The sequence below is a fragment of the Capsicum annuum genome, chromosome 11, assembly GCF_002878395.1.
Source record: "Capsicum annuum cultivar UCD-10X-F1 chromosome 11, UCD10Xv1.1, whole genome shotgun sequence".
In the NCBI taxonomy this organism is placed as follows: Eukaryota; Viridiplantae; Streptophyta; class Magnoliopsida; order Solanales; family Solanaceae; genus Capsicum; species Capsicum annuum.
In genome coordinates, this window is record NC_061121.1 from 229380303 (window position 1) to 229401558 (window position 21256).

Consider the following 21256-nt stretch of genomic DNA (forward strand, 5'->3'; position numbering starts at 1 on the left):
ACTAGGAATTCTCAAAGTGGAAAAGAAATAGTTGGTTCACTAACAAAACAATGAAATAGTTTGTAGGTTTGCAATTGTCCATAGGATATTTATAGCCTGTTTCGCTCAGTTTTAAAATCAGCTTATTTTGAAATGTGATTATTTCAACAATGTTTTTTAAAAAAGTACTTTTAATAGGAAAAATTGTGTCTGAACAGTAATTACTGTTTGGCTCAGCTTCTAAAATTGCTTTTAAGTGTATTTTTTTAAAAGTGCTTTTAGGAAGAAATTATTTTTTTTTTTTAGCTTTTCCAAAACAACTTTTGCTTCTTTCCATAAGTACTTATTTTTTCTTAAAAACTTGGTCAAACACCTTACTTTTTCAAAATAAGTATTTTTTTTTAGAAAAAATAAGCATTTTTGGTGAAAAAATAAGCTTGACAAACAGACTATTAATTTCACATTTTCCTTAACTAAGAAATTTTTTTTCCCTATATTGGTGCGATAATTTATTTTTTTGAAGGCTCAAAATAGAGTAGAATAAAACTTGAAGGAAATTTAATTTCACATTTTCCTAAGTAAAAAGAAGAATTTTTTTTTTTTTTTTTGTATAGTGGTGCAATAATTTAATTTCTTGTAAGGTGCAAAATAGAGTAGAATAAAACTTACTCAATGTTCCCAATAGTTAAATTAGGGAATATTTTAAACATTAATTTCTTGAGGTATTTGTTTGTAATATGTACATCTCCTATGGTAAATTTGAAACCATAGGAATTATATGTGTTACAAGTCAAAATATGAGGGTAAATTTGTGAAATTTCTTAGGTTAAAACTTTAAAACTGAAGTTGATTTTGATTAGAAACATTTATCTTTTAAAGTGAAACATGACGAAACATAATTTAAAAAAGAAAAGCTTAATACATAGTTTGCCTCCCAAAAAATTGTAACCAAATCCACCTTATAATTCCTCCTCCATTTCTCTACCCCATTTTTTTTTTCTTTTCAAAGAACAAGAACGAAAAAAAAAAAAAAGCTTAGTAATAAATTGATAATAACTAAATTCTGGTTTGTTTTATTGGAAAATAAGACATTGATTGATACAAATTCTCCAAAATTAACCATAAAACTCCAACAAACAAAAAATTTACAAACCTAATATCTCAAAGCTCATAAATAAGCATTTATTTTTGAAATATCCTAATTTATAAACCTTACTTACTCAATAGCAACATACTCATCCTACACATCATGAGTCACTACTATCTACTTCTGATTTCGAGTATTCTTGAAGTTGAACTTGAACGCGTTCATTTTCCTTGAGACATCTTTTTTCCTTTCGTAAGTATGATCTGCCATGATTATCTACTTCTGATTTCGAGCATTCTTGAAGTTGAAGTTGAAGTTGAACCTGAACCTGAACGTGCTCGTTTACCTTGAGACATCAAGGCTTTACGAGCTAATTCTATTCCTTTTGGAGCTAGGATTGTATCAAAAGAAGAACAATCCATCCATTCCCTCAATGAACCCTCATGTCCCCAACTCTCTGGCACATAAACCCTACCTTCAACTTCTCTCCAATGCCTCTTTAACCCTAATTTCTCCGATTCATTCACCATTGACAATGAGCCAAAGTTCTTTACAGAATCTTGATATTGACATCCACCGCGTTTATCATGATAGATTTCTTGATTTTCTTTCTTCGCGGAGTCATGATAATTGCCTATTTTTTCTCCATCATCATCCACCATTGACAATGATTCAAAGTTCTTGATAGAATCTTGATATTGATGTTGACCTTCACCTTGTTTATCACAAGAGATTTCTTGATTTTCTTTCTTCATGGACTCCAAAAGATTTCAAAGATCCAAAAGTTCTTGATATATATTGATATTCAACTTGATTTTCTTTTTATTGTGGAAGTGCATGCATGTTGTTTATAAGTAGAAAGAAGTGTTTAAATTTATATAAATTTAATGTAAGGGGAAATTTTATGACCAATGGGTGGTGAATTGCTACACACGTCTAACACTTTCAATTTTTTGTCAAATTTAATGATTTTTGGTTATGTGGGGTTTCTATTAAGAGTTTGTAGGGTTCACTTATTTCCTAGCTAGAGTTCATGTGGTTGAACTATATATAACGTGTTCATTTTTTTCTATGTTAGATATAGAGACACATGAAGAAAAAAAATGTGAAGCAAAAGTATATGTGGACATCTTATTTAAGAAAAAACAAAATCTTAGATATTTTTTCATACTAGATCTGAAGCCCATTATAAAGTTTGGCTAAATTCAGATCGTCAAATTTTAATGTGTTTTACTATCTATTGCTTCATTTGCTTTTCATTTTAATATGTTGTTGCCATTTTTTTTTTTGCCAAGACGTCAAATAATTTCTCTTTTGAGCTAAGGTCTCATGAGGATCTACCAGAGAGATGTCGTCCTCCCAAAGAATGACGGGAGTTTAACTAGAATTTTATTTCGATCTCAATATTATTGTAAAGGCTAGAAGGATTTGAAAGTTATTTTCGCTTTCTATCTGTAAGTTACTTTTCAAACCTAAGTTAATCAATGTGATGAAACAGAAATTTAGATCGTCAAGTTTTAATGTGTTTTACTATCTGCTGCTTCATTTGTTTTTCATCTTAATATATTGACATTTTTTTTACCAAGGCATCAAATAATTTCTCTTTTAAGCTGAGGATCTACCACAGAGATGTCGTCCTCCCAATTCCTAAGATATTTCACCATAATCACAAAACTACGTACCACATATATTTACTTTTATTCATAGTTCAACTAGAATTTTATTTCGATCTCGATATTATTGTAAAGACTAGAAGGGTTTGAAAGTTATTTCGCATTCTATTTGTAAGTTACTTTTTAAACCTAAGTAAATGTGATGAAACATATAAAAATTTGTTAGTATTTAGCAATATATACATTAGTGAATAGTTGTGTGCAAATTATGGGCTGGGTTGCCAAGGTGGACATTAAGATCCAACTAGCTCAATTAGCCCAATTACCAATCAAGTTGGGCCGGGCGGTTATTGGGTAAACAACATAAATCCCGATAGTTTGTAGCTTAATTACAGAAAATTCCGTATTTTACATAATTACTGAAAATTTAATTTTGGATCTGTCTATATACATAATCAGCTCTCGATACATCCAACGAAGATACATTCTTTTCTTTGTAAAGATATATAATTAGCACCCGATACATTTTTTCGATTTGGGTTTGTCGAGATACATAATACATCCAACCGAGATACATTTTTTCTTTATAAGGATACACAATTAGCTTTCGATATACCTTTTTTGATTTGGGGCCCGTCGAGATACATAATTTACTCTGGTAAATCGAACCAAAATACATAATTAGTTGAAATTTTTGTAATTACTTTGTAAGGGTGAAAATTTGTATAAATATGGTAAATTAAGGTGTATGTTTATATTATTTTTCTTTCAATTTTCATCTATATGTCAATATATACAAGTTGTCCTTCAACACGACAACTGAAATCGTCTTTGGTAGAAGAGTGTTTACCTTTCAAATTGAAACTTTTCGGTATAATTAATCGGGTACAAAAATCGATACAAGACATCGAATGAAAAAATATTTGCAAGTTCTCCATTATTAGTTGGATTATTCATTTGTTGAGAACATAAATAAGTAAATTAAAGTATACTTAACGACTTATGATGACATAATTCAAGATAGTATCACAGCAGACAAAGATTCTGGATTCGACCCTTACCAGAGGCGAAGCTAAGGAAGCAAGAAGATTATTCGAACCCCTTCGTCATAAAATTACATTATATAAAAGATTAAAATTATTATATTACTTATATATAGTAGATATATATTGAAGAGCCGATGAAGTTGTCTCTCTCTATCTAGCCTCTCCCTCACGGTAAAAACTTACATGCATTCGGTGTATACACTAAACTAATGTTCTTTATCATGATTAAGTGATTTAATTAAGTAAAATACTTGATAATTAATCATGGTTAAGTAACATGAACTCTAAATCCAAACACATATCATGCATGTATTGACTTGATGTATACATCGGGTGCGTGTAAGTTTTTACCACTCCCTCACTATATGGGACATTGATAACCTCTTCATGCACACCAAGAGCAAAGCCAATTAGATATATCTTTTCTTTTTTTTTCTATCGGTGTTTGATGCGTGCATTGGAATTCCAACTAATTCAAGTCGCGCATTGTAGGGCCCATTCTAAAATTGACGATTCCAACATAATTTTTTTTCATATTCAGGACCCAAACTCGAGATTTCTGATTAAAAATGGGACAGCCCACCAATGCACCACTTGACATGTCTTTCTTTCATTTGCAAAAAGACATATAATGCAAATCCAACTTGTCTTCATGTTGCTAAGTTGTCCCTTGTGATTTTAAGAAAAAAATTATAATATCAAAAATAATATAATATCCCCAACAACTTCGCATAATTTATAAAAAGGAAAAAGGAGGATCAATTAATCAACCTATATTTTTGTCTTTAATTTTTTATTAACCCACCGCCAAAACAACCCACACCCTTTGTCTCCTAATTAATTTCTTTCTCAATGATATGAAGGTGCCCAAATATAATATTCTTTAACATATTTGTATATTGTTCGAATATTTTTAAAATATTGTTAGGTGTGTATCAAGTTTATTGGGCAAGAAGGATTTAAAAATACGTTTAATATAACATGGTATTATTTGCTTTGAGTCGAGTTTATACGAGTTTTCTCAAAGAGACCTTGCATCATTAAAAATATTAATGTATTTTTTTTTTTAATTCAGATAAGAATTCAGTACTCTCGAATTATGGCCAAAGTTGTTACGACACACCCTAACTTCAGAGGGATCCTATTACCCCGACCTCAATTTTAGGATTTTTTGCCATTTTTTTATGCTGACGTAGCACCTTTATTACATAAAATGGAGCCACGTTAAAGGTGACACATTAGCTAAAAAGGTTGACAGAAATATGCTAAAATTTAGTTCAGGAAGATAATAGGACCCTCGTGAAGTTGGAGTGTGTAGTAACAAATTTGATCATAGTTCGGGGATACTTCTTTACTCTTTTTTATTTTATTTCTTTTCGATTTTTATGTATCGATATGAGATTTTATCCGCTTACTCAATAATATTCTCCTCAAAGAAATTCCACATGATCTATCGCCTCATAGACTTATTTGGAGATCGATAATTATGCGTCGCCCATGGCACGCATCTCCAAAATTACGAGCAAGGTAGTAGTAAAATCAAATCATAAAAAAATAACTAAGTCGAGCTCCACGTCATCACTTTGTCATTTCATATTCGTCTTGCTTAATCATCGAATTAATACAAAGTTATTAGGCTAAAACAATTTAAGATACTCTTAAGAGATAACCTACACTTTATATGTAGTTTTTTTTTTTGACACCTATCAACATGAAATATTTTTTGAAGAGTGCCAGCAATATTTTTGACATTTTTTTTTGCTATTTAAATGTTTTAAGTGCTACTCTAATGATAACCTTCCTTGTGCACAATAAAATTGATTTATACATGTACAATATAAGAGTAATATTAATTTATATTATCAAGAAACTTTTTAAGATCTCTATAATTCGCTAATATAAGAATGAATAATGATCATCACATATTTGAGAAATGGTATTGTGATTGTTGTATCATTTGCAACTCATTTGTTGTTTGACAAGAGTTGTCATCTGCCATCATGGTCCTAAAAAAATAAAAAAAGTTAAAAGTCATTAATTATATAAGTAAGAAATACAATAGCGCTTTATAATCAGATAAATATTATGACATATTTTTTCAATCAAATATATTCACATAATTTGAAATGAAGAATATATAGTATATTTTAAGAAGAAGAACACCTTTTTGTATTGGAATTTTTTTAATTCTATACTTTTGATTTTGTCATTAATAATACACTCTTATAGACATAAGAAGCTAACTAGTGAACTTTAGATAAGAATATTGATATGTTCTCGATCTAAGGTTGTGGTGAGACGGTTAGTATCTCTCCGTTCTTAACAATCAAACATCTTGGATTCGAGTCTAGCTGCTTTTGATGGAAAGCGCTTTACCTTTAAAGTGAAACTCCCTAAATCGAATTCTGCTAAGTCGTGCGGGCTTGAAGCGGAACCAAACACCAAATATAAGGTCTTAGGTTCGAGCTGTGGGAGTTGAGCCGCTTTAGGCAGGAATAATAGTGGATCCAGGATTTTCATTTATGGGGTTCTGAAGTAAACATACGAACTAACCGAAGGGGTTCAACATCTACTATATACATATAAAAAAATATTTTTTAACCATGTAAAAAAGTATAATTTTTCGTCAAAGAGAGTTGAACCCCCGGATGAAAGGTGGCTCCGCCCATGGGTAGGAAGCAGGGGTTGGAGTTACCCGTGAGATAGGGGGTTCATCTTCGACGGAAAAGTATAATATATATACATGGTTAAAATTATTTTTATGTATATATAGTAATGTTGAACCCCCTTTGGTTAGTTCGTATGTTCACTCGTGAACTCCTTAGTGAAAATTCTAGCTCCGTCACTGACAGAAAGCGTGTTACCTTCAAAGTAAGACTCTTCCTACCGAATCCCGATTAATCAGTAGCAGTTTACCTAGCTCTAAGTAAAATTTATCTGACACACTTTAAACTAATCGAACTTCAAAACGAGTATCAGATATCGAGGTTTTTGATCTTACTCTCTAGGACGTGATGCCCATAGTGAACTTAAGGCTCTAAGTCTACCATAATATTCACCAATCACCATGAAACACCTTGCTGCTTGCCTTATTGTCAATATTCTGTACAATTGGTGTAGTGTTTGCTGTCTCAAATTATCAGCCTGAAAATTTAAATTCATATGAAGAATTTAAAAAAAAAAGTCAAAAATATTACATCCTCAAAAAAATGTAGAAACAAATCCACTCACTATTTTTCGATCCTATCTTTAAAAAATAATTACTGTAATGAAGTTTCATGCAAAAATAAGTGACAAAAATTAAACGTAAAAGTAGCATCCATTAACCACTTTTTGGCTCTGCACTTAAAAAAATAGTTACTGTTATAAAGTTTTATTTGATACTACAAGAATTTCACTTATAGAATTTAAAATTTCATTATATATATAATAAAAGGCGAAATTTTGTGACAATATTTCAGAGTTTCACATGTGAAATTTAACTTTCTTTCGATTATAAGAACTAAAAATTAGCTATTTGTGAGAGTTATTTATAAACAACAACAACAATAATAATAATAGTAATAGTAGAAACATCTTAATCAAACCAAAAGAATCAATAGAAGATGGACAACATGGTTGAAATTTTGAAACCCTTCTTAATTAATAAGTTGTCTTGTCTATAAGATATTTGGATTATTTCAATTATTTGGTTAGTAGTAATAATGTTTCTTTCAATGGTTTGGACTAATATGTTGAAGTGATGATTATTTAATTTTCTTGATAGCTCTTGCAAGGGAATTTATTTGAAAATACATCATTTTCAGATAGAAACAAACATCCAAATAACATTAATATAAAATATCAAATAGAATAATAAATATGTGCATTCTTCATCGTTGCTCATGTTTTTTTTTTTTTTTCAAACCTGCTTTAATATATTTTATTTGAGCTGAAAATCTATCAAAAATAATTTTTCTATCCACCCTGAATAAACGGTAAGATTTATATACATACCATCCTCCTCAGACCCACGTATGATATTAAACATGAACATATTGTTTTTTGTTATTCCAAATACAATAATAACTATGAAAAATCAAGCATGTTGGTTGTGATGTCAAATTGTAAAGTGGACCTAGAGAAAAATAATAGCAATAATAATGTATTCTCTTTAAAGTAGTATATTAAAAAACAAAAAACACAAGTAATAACAAAACATCAAAGCCATAATCCAAGGGAAAGGCATCTTTAAATGCATTAAATTACCAATTATTGATAAGTGGGGACTATGTATTAAGAATTTGATTACACACCTTAGTGGAACTATGTAACATTTGCTTTCAAAACAATCAAATAGATTTTATACTAGGTAATGGTCATTTTCAAAAGGATTTGTCAAATCTATTTTTAAACAGGTGAGAAGAAATCACCTAGTATTTTGCGAAATTAAACCTAAGACCTCATGGTATTCGATCCACGTTATTGATCACTAGGCCACATACTTTGGTGAACAAATATTTTTCTTGAGTCGATGGTCTATCAGAAATAGCTTTTATATATCACACAAAATAGAGGTAAAGTATGCATACACCCCACCTCCACCCCCCACCCCCCAAATCCAATTTATAGTATTGTTGTACATTATAGCATGTTATTATTTTTATTAGATTATTGATTCAGATATTTAACATTACAAAATTTTAAAAATTATAATATATGATCTGATTGTATAAATAGTTTTTATACAAATCAATTGCTCTCTGAAGGATTCTCTACTCTCTACTCTCTACTCTCTACTCTCTAGTAGGTAAAAAGGTAGTCCTACAAAAAGAAAAATGTCCACCAATGGAATATTTATAACATATTATTTTTCTTATCCTTAATTTATTTTTATTTCAATTATATAAGCATGATTAAAAAGTGTAGCTTAGATTCTCCTTTTTAAAATAAAATCCCATTTCTTAAGGGTTGAAAAGATCACTCAAATGATCAATTTACAAGGTTGAAAAAGTGAGAAAAGCTATGACATAACTACCTACAAATTAAATTAAAGTACCTTTTGGAATCTTTAGTCATATAGTATGAAGAAAGTAAAGTGCAAATTAAGATTTTAAAGTGATGATATCTATAACAAAAAGATTATAAGAGAAAAAATTTGTTACATAATTGTTAATGAAGTGAATGGAAAGGCATGAAGTCTTGAAAGTACCCGAAACATGTGTCTCATAAAATTAGTCAAGTTGTGTGCAATCTGACTTATATGCCATAGATATGAAAGGTCTACTAATATACAATGGTGGACTCGAGATTTAGGGGTCGTGGGTGCTTGTGAGATTCGAACACACATATAGACACTGAAAGCTTTAAGGTTCCGCCTGAATATTAAAGCTCCCAACTATCTTCTTGGTTTTCTAGGTGTTTTTTTTCAAGCTTATAGCAATTTTTTTATATATTTTTTTATATAATTATATCTAATCTACATCGGATTTAACAGGTGTCGAAGCACTAAATAAATACATATAGGTCCAATCCTGCTAGTATAACCAAGGGTCTACAAAAAACTTCTCTACCTTCATAAGGTAAGGATAACGTCTACGTACATACCATTCTCCTCAAATTTTAATCGTAAAATTACATTGAGTATGTGGCTATTGTTTTTTTTTTCCTCCCCCACCCTGAAAATATCATCTTTTTTTCCCATCAAATCAAGCCCAAATTCCCAAAATCACCTTAGAAAGGACATTGGCATAACATGTCTAAGTTATAAAGGTCAAATAAAACTTATAAAGTTCAAATAAATTAGTGGGAGACAAATTAAAGGTGATTAAAAGAGTCAAAAGCCTAGGTTTCTATAAGAAAAAATAGCCTTTCATTAGTTCAAATTTATGGTAATTATTTTATCATAAAAAGGCTATAACTAAAATAACCACTTGCTTTATTCAGAAAAAAAAAAAAAAAAAAACAACAACAACAAGTCCCCAAGGATCTAATGAACTAAATTTTAACATATTTTTATCAAACATTTTTGCTGATATGTCACTTTTTGTCAACTCTTTTAGATGACAAGAGACCTTTGATATGGATCCTATTTTATGTAATAAAGGTGTCACATCAGCACAAAAGGAAGACCAAAATACACTAATATTGAGTTCAGGGGGATAATAAGACCCTGTGAAGTTGGAATGCGTCGTAGCAACTTTGACCATAGTTTGGAAGGGTACTGAATGCTTATCTCATCAATAATGCGCGATTCAAAACTAGGTAAGGCCTATTAAATGAGAAAAACGTTCTCTAGAAGAAATTTTTCTAAAACTGGAACCTGTGACCTCTGATTAAGAAAATTAATTCAAAATCGGCTAAGTGAATATCAATTATAATTTTATTTTTTTTTACCTGATGAAGGAAGACTTCAAGATTTGCAAGTTTAGCCAATGCAATAGCCATATGATGCATACCATCATTGGCAGGACCAGTGGCTATTGTTTCAATTAAAGATTGTTGTAATTGTTCTAAGCCTTGTGAAAGTGCTTCTTCTGCTTGTTGTGATGATTGTTGAAGACTATAAATCCCAACAACTTGTTGTTGTGTTAAAGGGTCCAATTTTGCAATCAACATCTGAGATAATAAATATACACCGTCAGTATAAAAGAATTTTCAAAGAGTCTGACCAATATCTATATATTGCTAGTTATTATTTTCACTAGGTCACTAATTAAATAATGTTTGTCTTAGAAAATTAGAGATAATCATCCAGTACCCCTTCGAACTATGGCCAAAGTTTCTACGACGCACTCCAACTTCACATGGAACTTATTACCCCCTAAACTCAACTTTAGCGTATTTTTGTCACCCTTTTATGCTGACATGACACCTTTATTAAATAAAAATGAGGCCTATATCAAAGGTGCCGCATCAGCTAAAAAGAGTGACAAAAAGACACTAAATTTAAATTCAGGGGGTAATAGGACCCTGTGAAGTTGGAGTGTATCGTAGCAAATATGATCATAGTTAGAGGGAACTAGATGATTTACTCTAAAAAATTATCTATACATATTAATCTTAATTACAAGTGACCTGATTGTATAATATCATTTTGTTCATAAATGAGTGGTCAATGATGACCAATCTAAACTTGAATGGGTTGGACGAATCATGTTTTCAGTGGTTAATTTTGTCGCCCTGACCCGTTATAATATCATTTAATTGAAATTAGAAAAGTTATTTCTGATAGGATCCTCGATAAAATATATTTATATTGACTATTGTTTAATTATACATAAAATTTTAACATGCTACTCATTAAAATGGTAACGGTAACAAAATTAGTCCATCATGAGAACATGATTCGTCCACAAACCATTCAAGTTTGGGTTGGTCATTGACCACTCATTTATGAACACAATTTATTTCAATCGAGACTAGCTAGAAAGGTTATTTCTGGTAGGATCTTCGATAAAATATATTTATATCGACTATTGTTAATACATAAAATTTTAATATGCCACTTATTATAATGGGTAAGAATGACAAAATTAGCCCATCATGGAAACATGATTCGTCCACAAAACATTCAAAGTTTAGGTTGGTCATCGACCACTCAGTTATGGATACATTTCATTCAACCAAGACTAGCTAAGCTAGAAAGGTTATTTCTGATAGGATCCTCGACAAAATATAATTATATCGACTATTGTTAAGACATAAAATTTTAACACGAAAGGGTGACACAATTAGCCATCATGACAACATGATTCTCCCACAAACCATTCAAGTTTAGTTTGGTCATTGACCATTCATTTATGGACACAATTCATTCAACCGAGACTAGCTAGCTAACTAGAAAGGTTATTTCTGATAGGGTCCTCGAAAAAATATATTTATATCGACTATTGTTAAGGAGTAAGGGCGACAAAATTAGCCCGTCATGATGACAACATGATTCGTCCACAAACCATTCAAGTTTAGGTCGGTCATTGACTACTCATTTATCAACACATGTACAACTCATATCAACCGAAACTAGCTCGCTAGAAAGGTTATTTCTGATAAATCCTTACCTTGATGAGGTCGGAGGGTCGAAAACCGCCGATCCAAAGGAAGCAACGCTCAGCAGGGGTTACCCAAACACCAGTAATGAGATGAAAGACATCAGATTTAGCAGCAATTCCTCTGAGTCTAAAAATGTCATCATAATGAGCAATGTAATCATCAACAATTATTCTAAGTTCAACATCTCCTAAATGTGATTGTAATGCTGTACGTAGTTCTGATATTTGTCTTTGATCATCATCTAACCATCTTGAATATTCCATGTCAAACATTGCTCCACCTGATATATATCAGTAGCTAAATCAGGAATTTCGCTAAGGGCGTTTACGATCTGATAAATTTATGATAACAGTAACATATATACTCAGTATAATTCCAAAAAGTGGGGCGTACACGGATAGGGCGGAGCCACCATTAGCTGATTAGGCGGTTCATTCGAACCCCCTTCGATGGAAAATTATATTATTTATACATAGTTAAAATTATCATTTATATATATATAGTTGGCATTGAACTCCCTTCGGGTAGTTCGTATGTTTACTTCTGACCTCCCTTAGTAAAGATCATGACTCCGCCAATGTACACGAACCTTATCCCCTACCTTTGTGGGATGATTTTTGGTTACTATATGTGTGTACACTGATGAGCCTACGACGTTGTTTGAATTCTTCAAAAAATGTCATTAGGTCTGTGTTGGATCTTCAAAATAGTGTAATTTGGAGGATTCGACGTGGGTGCAACTAAATTACTCGGTATTTTGGCCTAAAATAATTTTATCAACTATATGACATAATATTAGAGGAAAAAAATAATTTACCAACACATGTCTCAACTTTAGAGGATTTTAAGAATATATAATTACAATTTTATTTATAAAAATATCAATCAATTTTTTTTTAATGAAAATAGTCTTCACTAGGTAGCCTAATCTATTAAGAAATTGATATTCTTCGTTATATAATCCATAAGGAAAATCGGGTTGGACACATATAAAAAAGATCAAGATATGTGTAATATATTATATTCTCTTAAATTAAAATTAAGAGCTAATTAAGGTTGCCACATCATTTTTTCAATGGGATTATTGTAAAATCTGATCATAGTAACTTTTATGATGGTCATAGTAAAATAAAGTGACTTTTATGTAATGGATAAAAAAAAAGTGATTTTTGTGTAACAGACACAAAGTTAAATGACCATGAATGAAATGAAAAAAGTGATTTTTACGTAATTGATATAAAGTTAAGTGACCATGGATGAAATTAGCCCCTCCAATCTCCTACACGTATATATATAATTTGATGAGCCTATGTTGCTGCTTGAATTCTTTAAAAATGTGGTTTGATATGTGTTGGATCTTCAAAAAGTATAATATATCTTGAAGAATTCAATACAGATCCACTAACATTTTTAAAAAATTCGAGCATTATAAATGCAATCTATAAATGCATTGGGTTACTCTGTACATAATAAAATGTCCTTTAGAACACAAAGGTGACAAAAAAATAAAAAATAAAAAAATTCTATGGTCAAATCAAATGGTACTTTTTTTTTCTTCAGTCCAAATACAGAAACCCAAGAAATCACAAACTTTGACTTGAAAAAAATGCCTCTACTTGACTGAAACTTATAGTTCTGAAAATTCAGATATTTGGTGCTACCCTATTTGTCAAAACTGCAAAAATACTTTGTTACTATTTATCTTAAATGTCATTTCGAAGATTGACCATTTTCATCTTATTATATTTTGTGCCAATAATGAAATTCAAAGGTGCACATAATATAAGTCTGGCTCTAATATAATGACCTACAAATCACACAAAAAATGCAAACAGTACTAAGTAAGCTCCCGTACATGAATATCATCTCTTTATTTTATACTATGAACATAATATTACAATCGATGTATATAGATAAGAAAAGTAAAAAGTAAATCCGACTGACTATTTGGTTCTAGGAACTTTAATAGGATTGAAAAATTATCCACCCGCTCAACAATAACCGTTTCAAACTGTCGAATATAGAATTATACAAAGATAATTTGATATATTATTTTTTATAGAAACAATAAATTTTTTAACTATTTTATTTTTCATTTTTATTGGACTATACATAAAAAAATTCTTTTAAAAAAAGGTTCAAACTTTACCAGAGCTGATGTTGGGACCAGCAGCACCACCTCCCATGAAAAGCCCCTGGTTGACACAAATAAAAATACGTATTTGATACGACGTAAGTCATTTTCATAAATTTAAAAAAAAAATCTATTTTCTAATTATTAAACATTAGAAAGATAATAAAAAAAATTCTTGAAAAGTAAAAATTAGACATTTTCAAACATAATTAATCAAACCTGAGATCTAGCCCTTTGAAGTTCTTGTTCTAATTGAGCAAGTCTCATCCTACTTGTTTCTAGCTGCTGTACATAAGCCTGCATTAAAATCAAATTATCAATTATTATAAAATACAAAATAATTAATATCAATTATTCTAAATACAAAATAATTAATATATAATATATATAGTTAGAATATTCTATAATAACATGTTATTATAATGGTCAAGTGTTGTATTATATGTTGAGTCGAGGATTTATATATCAAAAATAACTTCTCTACTATCTTCGCAAGATAAAGTTAATTAAGGTCCGCGTATACACTGAAATTACGTATATTGATTATATCGTTATTGTTACTATTATATATTCTTTATAATTATGTATAAATTTGTTGGGATAGTCAAAAAAATATTCAAACAAACGATATTTTTACATAAAAAAAAAAAGTATTCACCTTTTTTCTTAGTCTGCTTTTCCTTGCTGCTTCTCTATTTTGAGCTAACCGTCTCAAAGTCTGCAATTAACAAAATTAAAAAAAAAAATATTTGAACAAATATTTTTTAAAAAATTAATAAAATTTACTTTATTAAAAAAAACCCTGCAAAAATAAATAATTATGAGGTCCACCTTAGCATCAGTCACTCTATCTGAAGTTGAACCAGCACCCTTTCTCTGTAAAAATAAATAATAACACAAACATATACGTTAACTTATTATATTTATATAAATCTCTGCTCTTACGAAAAAATTACAAAAATTTTAATTAATTTTATATTTTTATTGGATGTATCAAGAGCAAATTATCTATCTCGATAGACCCAGAATAAACAAAAATGTATCGGGAGCTAATTATATATCTTTAGAAAGAAAAAAAATGTATCGGAAGCTAATTATATATTCCGACAGATCTAAAATTGGAATTTTCAGTAATTACATAAAATATCAAAATTTTCAGTAATTAACCTCTAAACTGTCGAGATTTATGTTGTTTATCCTTTTAATGTAAATTATAATTTTTTATTTATAATCGTGGTGCTCGTGTTAGCTTTCACACACCTCAACTAAATCAATGAGATATTTACCATCTCCCACCAGCAACAAAGGTAAACTATATTACATTTTTTTATAAATAATTCTGTGGAATTTTTCTCCTTTTTTAAATTTTAAGTTTACTTTTTGTAATTTAAGTAGTACTACTACTTATTTTAGAGGTATAACGTGTCAAAAATGGTAGGATCTTTTGGTAGACTTTTTGATTTTGACTAAAATCAAATTTGTTATTATTTAAACACTATTTAGACTATAGACATTTTTTTTTTAATTTCTGAAGGTGATGTATAACTACTTGTTCAACGAAAAAATATCATTTTATTTTATATGGTTTAGTTTTATTCCTTATAAATACAAATTAAAATATATAATATTAGAGAAATTTTAAAATTTCATCATCTTAAATTAAAAATATATATATAACATATCTAAAATATCTTTTAAATCTTATGATTTTGAGTTTGAGATAGGACATATCAGAGTTAAGGCATTACTATTATTAAATATTATAATAGTGTCATATTTTCATAGTTACAAGCAACTTAATTTTAATTTTTTAATTAGTAATAAAATAATTTAAAATTACAAATATGTTAATATATTATTTTAGATCACAAATTTTAAATATCTTTGTATTTTAAAATTTTATATTAAATCAATTGATACCACATAAATTGAGATAAAAAAAAATATATGAGATGATGTTAACATGAGCAAATCCATTACTCACCTGGAATTGCTTTTTATGCTTCCAAAAAAGATTAAAGGACTAACGGACAAGGAGTTAACTAAAACTTAAACTACAGTTATAAAAGTTAGTCATAAAATAAAATTATTTTTTGAAAAGAAAAAAATAGTAGGAGTATTCGTTATTTTAATTTGTTTGATTTATTTTAATATGATATAGAGTTTAAAAAAGTATAAATGATTTTTGAATTTTATATCTTAAATTAAAAATATGTTAAATATATTAAAATATTTTTTAATTTTATGCTCTTAAATATGCACTGAACATTAAAATTAAAAAATTATTAAAAAAGAAAAAATTACTTTTTTACAAATGAATTTAAAAAAAATATGACAAATAAATTGTGACGAAAAATATATAGTTACTGTGAAGATGCTCTTTTTTCCATATCTCTTGTCAGAAATATAAGTCAGAGAGAATCAATAAGAGACCGCAAAAACTTTATAGGAATATTTTATAATTTAAAAAATTATGCAGAAAAATATTATAAGTTATATTTTTTTCTAATGAAAAATTATATTTTAAAACATCAGTCAAAATTTACATAATTTAACTTTTAAAAATTGAAACATGACAGCTAATTTAGGACATCGAGAGTATTGCCAATGATCATAGTTAGATACACAAGATCAAGGTTCAAGCCCTCGATATAAAAAGATCCAAACAGAAAGCATTTTTTTCTTCAATGGACCTTGTGAGGTACGAATTCAAATTTGAAGAAGTAGTAAAGCATTTAGTATCTCTCGAACTATGATCAAAGTTGCTACTACACATTCCAAGGTCCTATTACGCCTCTGAGCTAAATTTTAGCGTATTTTTATCAATATTTTTAGGTGACATGACACCTTTTGTCAACCTTTTAGCTGATGTGACATCTTTGACATGGACCTCATTTTATGTAAAAAAAAATGTCACGTCAGTATAAAAGGGTGACAAAATACGCTAACATTGAGTTCAAGGAATAATAGGATTCCCGTGGAGTTGAAGTATAACGTAACAACTTTGATCATAGTTCGGGAGATCCTGAATACTTATCTTCAGTAATAATATTAGAAACTAAATGAGAAATAAAAGAACCTTTTCAGTATGTGACACTCCTGTTGTTGGACTATCACTTGCCATTTCTTGAAATTGTTGTTGTTGACTAATAGGAGATTCTGGCTCCAAATTTGCTTCACCTTTACTTGAAATTGTTGTGTTTAGTGCTGAACCTGAATCACTACTTTGTTCTCCTCTTGATTTTGAGCTTCCCTATATGCAAATATGCGTTTTAAGTTCTACGCACTGACAATGTAAAGAAATATGTATTCATTAAGGTAATTAATACGATAAATAATGTGTAACTTGAACTTTCAGAGTATATGATCGTCTACTCAGACCGTCACACCTGAGAAAGGAATAGAACTAGCGGCAAATAGACATTCAGTTAACTTGAAAACGAATTGATCATAGCAAGAAATAAAATGTTTCAAATACACATTTTTAAGTTCTATGCACTGACAGTGTAAGAAAATATGTATTCATTAAGGTAATTAATACGATAAATATTAATGTGTGTAACTTAAACTTTGAGGGTATATAATCGTTTACTCAGACTGTCACACCGGAGAAGGCATTCGATTAACTTGAAAACGAACTAATAGAAAGAAATCAAATATGCATATGTTTCCTCAACAATTATTCAATGCTTTAAAACGAGCTAGAAGACTTCTCTTCGTAAAGCAGGATGTACTAAGTTTCTGCTATGTGCGTCGTTCAAGAAAAAATCGGACCACAGAAGCCAATCGTACTCAGTGTTATTTCTGCATTTCTATAAAAAACTATTTTCACAACTCAAACTGATGACCTTTGATTACGTGACAACAACTTCATCAGTTACGTTAAGATCGATAATAGTAAAAAGCAGTAGCTAAGGAGGAAATAGTACTCTTGGGGTGTGATGGACTCTAGTAGGCCAAGAAGGGAACATCTCCAAAGTTGCTGCAGGTCTGTTTTTGGCTGCTTCATATAAAGCTGCAAACATAGAGCAAAATAAAAAAAGCAAAATCTCAAAAAAAAAAAAAAAAGAACCAAACAAAAGTAAAGTACACAAAAAGACTTTCCATTTTTTCTTTAATTATTTTTTCTTTTTGTTTGTATTAGTAACTGAAGTTATGGAGTCAGTAAATCATGCAAAAGGGTTCAAATTTCCTTTTATGTAATCCCATGCTATTCAAGTATTTTGCCTATGAAATGATTCTTGTTTTAGAAATGGCAATAAGTCTATCTGTTTTGTTGACATTTTCAAACACACTTTCTCCCTTAAACAAACCCCAGCATTTTCAGCAAGGGGTTCACAAGTGAACATACGATCTAACTGAAGGAGGTTCGACATCTACTATATATACATAAAAATAATTTTAATCGTATATATATAGTATAATTTTTCGGCGAAGGAGGTTCATCTTACATGTAGCTCCGCCCCTCTTACCAACCCTACAAACCCAAAAAAATGAGCATGGGACCAACTAGGGGCAAAAGGGGTTTATTTGGATATTTTTATTGAAAAATTATATTGTATACATCTTCATAAATATGGACACAGTTTAGGGGCAGATGGGGTTTATTTGAATGTTTTTATCGAAAAAATACGGTGTATTTATCTTCATAAATATGGACAAAGTTAGGGGCAGAAGGGGTTTATTTGAATGTTTTTATCAAAAAATATAGCGTATATATCTTCGTAAATATGGACAAAGTTAGGGGCAAAAAGTGGTTTATTTGGATATTTTTGTCGAAAAATTATCGTGTATACATCTTCGTAAATATGGATGGAGTTAGGGGTAGAAGTGGTTTATTTGAATGTTTTTATCGAAAAATTATGGTGTATATATCTCCATACATTACAAGGGCAAAAGGAATTTATTCAAACCCTTTCGACGAAAAATTACACTACATATACCTCCACATTTGCATAGACGGAGTTAGGGGCAAAAAGGGTTTATTTGAACCTTTTCAATGGAAAATTAACATACCCCATCAACATAGACGGAGTTAAAAGTAAAAGAGATTTATCCGAATCCCATCGACAGAATATACTATATATACCTCATGAACTTTGACAGAGTTAGATGCAAAAGAAATTTATCCAAATTTATTCGATAGAAAATTACATAATATATCATAACATGTACGGAGTTATGGGCAAAAAAAGAAAAAGGGTTCACCTCGATCCCATTAGTCGAAAAATTAACTATATATACTAGGTCAAAATTATTACTCTACTTTTTTATATATTTTAAATTCCCTTGATTTAAACCTCCTTACTGAAAATTGTGACTCGTCTTACCAAATCTTTGCCCATGAGTTTGTTACACTTTGTTAAAAGTCAGAAAAAGAAGGTACAAGAAGAAAAGAAAAAAAAAAACATACATGATTTAATAGACTCATCATTGCTCATCTTAACTCCTTGTAGAACAATTGCTTCTTCCAACTCTCCAAAATCAAAAGTTGATGATGGTTCTTGATTACTACTACAACACACACACAAAAAAAAAAAAAAAGTTCTAAAAATTGTTAAATAGTCAGATAAGCATCTAGTACCCTCTCGAATTATGACCAAAGTTGCTACGACACACTCCAACTTCTTCACAGAGATCCTATTATCCCTTAGCTCAATTTTAACGTACTTTTGTCACCCTTTTATGTTGATGTGAAAAAATTTGATCATGGTTCGGGGTACTAGACACTTTACTCTTAAATATTTTTAAAAAAAATCCTCATAATTAAATAAAAGGAAAAATAGACAACCGGGTGCACTAAAATTACTTCCGCTATGCGCGGAATCCGAGGAAGGTTGTACTATAAGGATTTTTTTTACTATACGCAGTCTTATCTTGCATTTCTGCAAGAGATTGATTCAACGACTTGAACTCATGACCTCCAAGTCACATGGCAAGAAACTTTACCAGCTACTCGAGGCTACCCTCCAATTAAAATAAAAAGGAAAAATGAAAGAATTTATTTACTTTATTGTGGAATGATACATGAGGCTTGTGTTATAAGGCATGTTATGATGATCAGCTGACAAAGTACTTGCTGTGCCTCTTTGATTCTCCATGCAAACAACAACTAATTTTCAGACCATTCTTGATCTTCCCTGATATTAGAAATAATAATAATAAAAAAAAATCCATCATTTTGAGAAATATGCAATTTGATTCAAGACTAGATAGCAACTTTGAGAAAATTAAAAAAAAAAAAAAAAAAAAAAACAGGGTTTCCCAAATTTTTTTTAAAAAAAAAACTAAATGCTCATAAGAAATAAAGGGACTAAAAAGTGGAAAGAAACTAAAAAGATCAAATCTTTATATTGTTAAAGCTTCTCCTATGTGAGTTGCTCGAATGATAAGTATCCTCCAACTCTAACGCTAAGCTAGGTTATGAGTTTGAGTCGTCAAAGGAAGCAAAAAAAGGCGAGAGCTCGTAAAAAATTTAAAAACAAAAATCCTATCTATGAAAATAGAAGCCACCACCAACATGGTCCAAAGTTTATTTGAAAAATACCCAAAAAGAATTTCAAGATTAGATGGTAGCTTTAAGAGGAAAACAAAAACAAGAAAACTACATGTTTTACCTTAGTTTAAGGATTTTCTTGAAAAATATACAACTCTTCCTCAGAAGCAAAGAGGACTAAAGAGTGGAAAGAAGCTAAAAAGATCAAATCTTTATTGTCAAAGCATGTATGTAGACATATATATATATATAGCTCTTCTTCTATTTTCTGTTTTTATTGTATATAATAAAAATAGAAGCCACCAACAAGACTCAAGAGGGTCCAAAGAATTTAAAAGAATTTGTGTTTTTTTCTTACTGTGTATCTCTCTTGTGGGCATAGCAAATACACTTTTTGATCTTTCTATAACAGGGTAATGCTCCTAACAGAATTATTTTTATAAGGGACTATGGATTATTTTATTTGTGGATAAAAATAATAATTTTAAAATAAAATTTAAGATTAATCTTATTTTATACTTGGTACTTATAAGGTATTAGTTAATGCTAAAATTATTTTATTTCAATATTTATACTAAAATGATGAATTACTATCCATTATAGAAGATGGTGTAAAATAATCTCGTGGAACATTCCTACCATATAAATATAAAGAGACTATTTTCGATAGACCCTCTATTTAAATAATGCATAGCCAAGTAGTTATGAGAAAGAAATGCAGAAATTAGGGCAGTAGCAACAACAAAATACTGTGATGCTCGAAACGTGAGCATACACACCTGGTGATAATCGAAACATAATTGAAGTACTAAGAAACTACAAGGATAGTGCTAATAGCACTTGTGACAAAGAAGGTCCAAGTACGGCCAC

General features: G+C 29.8%; 2 protein-coding genes across 4 annotated transcripts; both read right to left on the reverse strand.

Annotated features, from left to right (window-relative positions):
• Nucleotides 1-1025: 1025 nt before the first annotated feature.
• LOC107847031 (protein BIC1) lies at nucleotides 1026-1995 on the reverse strand. Its single transcript, XM_016691282.2, has one exon. The coding sequence runs from the start codon at nucleotides 1819-1821 to the stop codon at nucleotides 1339-1341; it is 483 nt and encodes a 160-aa protein (XP_016546768.1). The 5' UTR covers nucleotides 1822-1995; the 3' UTR covers nucleotides 1026-1338.
• A 3532-nt stretch (nucleotides 1996-5527) lies between these two features.
• LOC107848489 (transcription factor TGA9) lies at nucleotides 5528-20625 on the reverse strand. Of its 3 annotated transcripts, none has more exons than XM_016693264.2 (13): nucleotides 20508-20625; nucleotides 19900-20030; nucleotides 19304-19401; nucleotides 17820-17905; nucleotides 16970-17143; nucleotides 14722-14766; nucleotides 14549-14608; nucleotides 14110-14187; nucleotides 13906-13951; nucleotides 11765-12036; nucleotides 10101-10322; nucleotides 6727-6869; nucleotides 5528-5731 (listed from the first exon to the last, which is right to left on the reverse strand). In XM_016693264.2, exons 2-13 carry the CDS (start codon nucleotides 19989-19991, stop codon nucleotides 5644-5646), a joined length of 1404 nt encoding a protein of 467 aa, XP_016548750.2. In that variant the 5' UTR covers nucleotides 19992-20030; nucleotides 20508-20625; the 3' UTR covers nucleotides 5528-5643. The 3 variants fall into 3 exon arrangements, with proteins under 3 accessions (XP_016548750.2, XP_016548749.2, XP_016548751.1); XM_016693263.2 differs by having other exon boundaries at nucleotides 19304-19404; XM_016693265.2 differs by lacking the exons at nucleotides 19304-19401; nucleotides 20508-20625 and having other exon boundaries at nucleotides 19900-20032.
• Nucleotides 20626-21256: the final 631 nt, after the last annotated feature.